Source organism: Lipotes vexillifer, unplaced genomic scaffold, assembly GCF_000442215.2.
Source record: "Lipotes vexillifer unplaced genomic scaffold, Lipotes_vexillifer_v1.1 scaffold539, whole genome shotgun sequence".
NCBI classification, from domain to species: domain Eukaryota; kingdom Metazoa; phylum Chordata; class Mammalia; order Artiodactyla; family Lipotidae; genus Lipotes; species Lipotes vexillifer.
In genome coordinates, this window is record NW_006789542.1 from 1,666,405 (window position 1) to 1,671,940 (window position 5,536).

The 5,536-nt window shown below is 48.6% G+C and overlaps 1 protein-coding gene across 2 annotated transcripts in view; it reads right to left on the reverse strand.

Annotated features, from left to right (window-relative positions):
• The window catches only part of STAC (SH3 and cysteine rich domain), a 100,408-nt gene that overhangs the window by 38,815 nt on the left and 56,057 nt on the right, over positions 1-5,536 (reverse strand). The window contains exons 3-5 of one of the 2 annotated variants that reach the window (XM_007462708.1): positions 2,966-3,066; positions 1,390-1,471; positions 207-322 (exon numbers count right to left, since the gene is read on the reverse strand). In XM_007462708.1, coding sequence (XP_007462770.1) covers positions 207-322; positions 1,390-1,471; positions 2,966-3,066 — 299 coding nt within the window. The remainder of the gene's footprint in view (positions 1-206; positions 323-1,389; positions 1,472-2,965; positions 3,067-5,536) is intronic. The other variant, XM_007462709.1, reaches the window with a different exon arrangement.

Genomic DNA, 5,536 nt, shown 5'->3' on the forward strand with positions numbered 1-5,536 from the left:
CAATGAGCCTGAGGCCAGGAGTGTGGTCTTTAGGAGGAAAGTAAAAGGATCTCTGGGGGTTGGCCCCAGAAGGTTAACCTTTAGTGGCCCAAAGGCACTTGGAGCTCCCTTTAAAGGCTGCCTGACCCCCAACAGACTCCCCCCGCCTGATGCATTTAGGTGGGACCCGCACTCCACGGTGCCCGAGGGAGGAAGAGGACAATTACCGAGGTTCTGTGAGGTGAATTGGAGCCACTGCCAGAGCTGCTCTTCTTTGTTCTCTGGGCCAGGGAGGTGCCAAAGCGGAGGGTCTCATAGACAGGGTCCACCTTATTGCCGCAGGCTGCAGCAGAAGAGAAAGCTCGCCTGAGAAAAGGGTTTCCTCATATCACGGTCGGGATAGACAACCACCTATCATACCTCGTTAATGGCATCAAAAAGTAGGTCCTGCACAACAGACCCTCTTACCCCTAGGAAAATGGGGCTTTTGTGGTCAAGTTTCCTCGCATGCTCCCCCCACGACCTGTGCCCATTTCCCAGGTCCCTCCACTGCACTCAGCCCTCTCTGCTCCCAAACCTTTGCTGATTGACTGGTTTTCCTCTTTGTTATCCACCCGCAGGACTCTAGTGCCAAGGTTCTTCCCAGAGACCAGTTTTATTTCCTCTAGTGAAAGGCCCTGCTCACCAAGGTACGAGGTCTCGTGACACAAAGTTTGCGGTAGGAGGCAACCTTTTTGAAAGACTTGGACATTACCAGGCTTCGTGGGATTTCTAATTAAAAGCTTTCCAGTTTGTAAATTTCTAGTTTAAAAGTTGCTCCCCCTGCCACCACCAAAAGGCAAACATAAATGTAGCGATTTTCAGAAAGGGAGAAGAAATGGAACTGAAGGATATTGTTGAGGAATATATTCAAGGCAGAAATACCTAAAAATGTAAGACATTTTTTCCTCATTAAAGAATAAACAATATTCAGTAAGCTCCTTCCAAGCATTGGTCTATAATGTATATCTATTTTCTACAAAAAATTATGAAAAGCAGCGATTGCTGTTTTCATCGTATAGGGTCCAGCAGGTTGAGTAGCTTGTTTAGGTCAATGGAGGAGCTGGGCTGTGACCCAGGTCTATGGGATGCCAGGCTCCATGCTCCTTCCACTCTGCCATGCTGCTGATGGCCTTTGGACCTGGGTTCTTTGAAGCTTCATCAGGGAGAGGACAAAAATTTCTGGAGAATTTGGTTCACCTTAAGTTTCCCCTCCAGCAATACAAACAACCATAACTCAATCAGCCACCAAACGAATGCCACCCCCCGGCCCCCCACTGGTAGGGCAGCACTGGGACCTGGAAGAAGAGCAGCCATCAGCTCTGACGTCGCTGCTCCAAACCCAGCTCAGCCCACCGGGTCCCAACTCACCAATGGGCATAACTTCTTTAATGCATCCAAACTGTTCATGAATGAGCAAGGGGGAGCTGTAGTAACGCCGAAACCCCTTTGGCTGGAGACAGAATGAGAAAGAGAAGGGCTCAAAGTTATGGATGAGATGAAGAAAACCCCACGAGAACTCTAAAAATGAAACTAGGGGTGCCTCCCTGTCTCCCTTTAAGATGCTGACATGTCCTGTAATTTACCCCTGGGGTCGGGTTGGGAGGTACAGGTGTCAATAAGCAAGCTCCACTCCCTCCAGAAAGCAAGCCCCCAGCCCTGCCCTCCCCCTCCCGCTTCTCCTCTGCAGGCGCACATTGCAGCCTCCTTTATGTTGGGCTCCTCATTATTTCCCAGGATACAAATGGACCACTGTGTGTTATTTCAAACACCACTAAAAGGCCTGGGCATGGGCAAGCAGACCTCACAGGTGGACCTGAAGTCCCTTGTACGTCTGATGAGCTCTACGCAGAGCTTTGTGCTCTAGATTCCGTTCTGTTTTCCTGACCTCTCATCCATGGTTTCTGCCTTGGCTTGTGGGAATCACCACGCGAGGAGAGGAGGGGAGCACGTGAGGCAGGGGTTTGGAGAGGACGACACTGCCAATCAGAGTACGGAGATGAACTCTCTAAGAATCCTGACTTACTGTACCCCAGTGTTAGAAGGGAACTGAAGGGTCCCACCCCTACTAGAATTCAGAATCCCTTCCAGTGTTCCTAGCAAGTGGTATCCTCCTGTGAACACTGCTGGGGATGTGGATAGCAGGAACTCTCACTAATCCTGGAGGCAGGTCTTTGGTGACATCATCTCTGATGGTTAAGACTTGGAACCTACTGATCCTAGGCCTCTTCCCTGAAGCCACAGAGGACGACAGAATTCTGTGTGACAGATCTTAAATTTTTCTGAAGACAGCTGTCATGCCCCAAGTATGTCTCGGGTAGACATTCTTGGTCCCTTCTATAATTCTTTGGCCATCTTAGTTTCAACTATTCTCAAAAGTGTTCTGGGTGGCTTTTTTATCATTGTGTGGCTCCAGTACTGAAGTCCACCCCGAGATGCGACAATCAGCCCAGAATGGTCCAGGCTGAGCCCCCAGCCCTTGGTTTGGCCACCATGATCTGTTACAGTGGTATAGATGTTTACTGCTCTCTCCACTTCTGTGGGGCGGTTCATCTCTCTCCCATTCTTGATAACGCACTGAGCTGTCAGACAATTAAGCTGGGGCTGAGGGGGCTCCTGGGATGCCTGCTTTCTACTTGCAAAACCTGGACAGTCCCAATGCTAAAACCGGGAAAGTGCCGACCCAGGACAAGTTGTCCACTCTATGAAGGACACTGAGCCCTTTCCACACGTGCAACGTGCATCTCCTAAGTTGACAAAGCTCCTCCTTCCTCAATCATTATGCCAACTAGGAAGCCGAGTTGTCCAGCCAGAGACGTGGGGGGTACCTTCCTGGTGTCCAGTTCTCAGGGTGCTGCCGTGAAATATTTTGAATGGAGTGATCTCATCGGGCAGGCAGGTGCCCTGAGCAGCGGTTCCGGGGCACACTCCGGGCACAAGCCCTTACCAGCTTGCCCATGCACCGCTGGGGTGCCAGGCCGTCCATGCACTTGTGGTGGACACTCATCTTACAGGCCTTGCAGCGCAGTCCATGCTTAGCATTTGCTCCTGTCAGATATATGGTGAGCTTTGGTTAGGATACAAGCTACTCTTCCCTGGCCACTTGTATGAAATCACTGAAAAAGTGGTCATTCCCATAACCCAGCTAATTCGTCTTTCCTGTGATGTTTATATGAAGATTTAAAAATGGACAAAATATTATGGTAGATTCTTTTACCTTCTTCCATATTTTCTACCCAAAGTATCAGCTCTGGTTTCCTTCCGCCCCTTTCCTGTTTATTCCTCCAGACAATCTCAACCTCCTCTGCTTCCATTGCTCACTCAACTCAAGCTTGCAAATCCCACTTTCTTTGCTCTTCATATGGATCACATTTCTGCTCTTCTGTGTATCTTGCTGAGTAGTCCAAGTCCTGAAATTCTACCCATTTTTACCCGAATTCCCATCACACAGTCTGAACTATTGGGCAAACTCTCTGGAAAATGACCAATAAAGGGGGAACAGTGTGGTCTGTGTGAAAGTGGGGCTGATGATGGTCTAAAGTGGGGGACAGAGGGCTCGATCAGACACCAGCCCCTGCCTGGGGGAAAAGGAAGAGGAGGTGGGGGGCAGTGAAACTACCCCTGCAGTGAGTCACTTAGTGTCCTGGGACAGAGTGCCATAACAGGTGAGAAGAGAGAAAGCAGAGGAGGGAGGGGAGGCAGAGAGTCATCCTGGCCACCGTGTCCAAAATCCTGGCCTGCACCAAGGCCCAAGGCAGCAGCACTGGAGAGGCATCGGGAGGACAGACCAGAGGGCGGGATGTGGGAGCTTCAGGAAGACAGGAGTGGTGCTGGGCACCTCATTTGTTGTTTTAGAAAGTGGCTGGCTGGAGGTGAAGAGAGGATGTTAAAATGGGATGTCTTCTGTCTCCACTGAGTCCAGGACAGAGGATACAGGACAAGAGGTGCCATCTTCTCTGACTTATGAAAAGGAGGTGGCAGGCTTCCAAGCAGGTCTTAAAAATGAGGCGCCAAAATGGATTTCACAGCCCTTAGGTGACCAAGCAAATCAGGTCTATTGGAAAAGTGGAAGGGAGGTGGGAGGCTGGAGGGACCATTTCTTTGTAGAGTTGTTGAGACACTATTAGCTTTATCCCTAAAACTATGCTTCTCTACATAATGAGAAGAAGGACGTGCTTTCTTCTCTTCTCAGTCTCCTCCTACTGAGAGGGATTTTGAGGAGATTTGGACACATGGCTGTGGCCACACCCATGGGAGCATGTAGGTGAGGGATACGGGTGACCAGAGGTCCTGCAAGCCTACCAAGGAGAAACAGCCATATAGGCAAGGCCCGCACCTTAAAAGCTTGTCAGCAAAAGGATGTGTGAATACTTTCCATGGATCACGTGGAATGCTGCCCAAGAAGACCAGCTGGAAAGGCAACGAGCTTCCCTCAGTAGGAATTAATATGTCCATATGCTGTGACACATGAGGTCACAGGTCTCCCCTATATATCATAGCTGACCACAGACACAAAGCGAGGACAGCCCAACATACATAAAATCCACCCTTTTCTCCACCACTGCCTCCTCCAAACCATCACCATGCCTTGTCTGGACCAATTCCTGACTGAATTGCCTTATCCATCTTTGCCTTCCTCCACTGTGTGTAGAACCTCCTACTCAATGGTCTCTCAGTAGGTTCTCCCTGCCTTTCTGATGTTATACAGAATGCTCACCATGGTGGCGAGACTTTGTATCATTTGGTGGGAGCCCATTTCTAACTTTGTCTCAGGCCAACCCCTCTTGTTCACCAGGGTCTAGCCACACGACCTTCTTCAAGTTCCTTAAAGACACAAGCCCTTGAATCCCTCAGGGTCTTTACACATGTTGCCCTGTGTGCCTGCAATGCTTGTCTGTAGCTCCTCATTTGTTTCACTGTCCTCATCCTTAGGGCCGCTTGTCATTTCTTCAATGAGGCCTTCTTGGGAACATTCCCTCTCCCCCCCCCTCCCCGCCTCTAAATTATCTTTTTTTCCTGTTAGTCTTTTCACAGCGCTCTGTTGTTATCTTTCACAGGATTTATTACAGTTGTTATTTATTTGAGAGTTCGTTTTTGTCTTTTCCTCTGGGCTATGAACTCAATGAGGCTAAGGACTGAGTCTGTCCATTTGCCACTGTATACCCAGCTCTGGGTATGATGCCCAATAAATACGTATTAAAGAAATTAATGAACGAATTCTTTTGTAGTCAGTCACACACATACTGAAATCAGTGGTGACTGATTTAGATAATTAATTGAAGTTGATTTCATCGATGGTGTAGGAATGGCATTCAAGAGCTGAAAGAGGTCTTGGAGATCATCTATGTGTATGATTTTATTTTATATTATTTTTTTAACATCTTTATTGGAGTATAATTGCTTTACAATGGTGTATGTGTACGTGTATGATTTTATTTCACAGACGAGAAGCCTGAGGGTCCAAGCAGTAGAATGACTTGCCTCAGGTCAGAGGAGGTCCTGCTTAGTTTCACTCTTT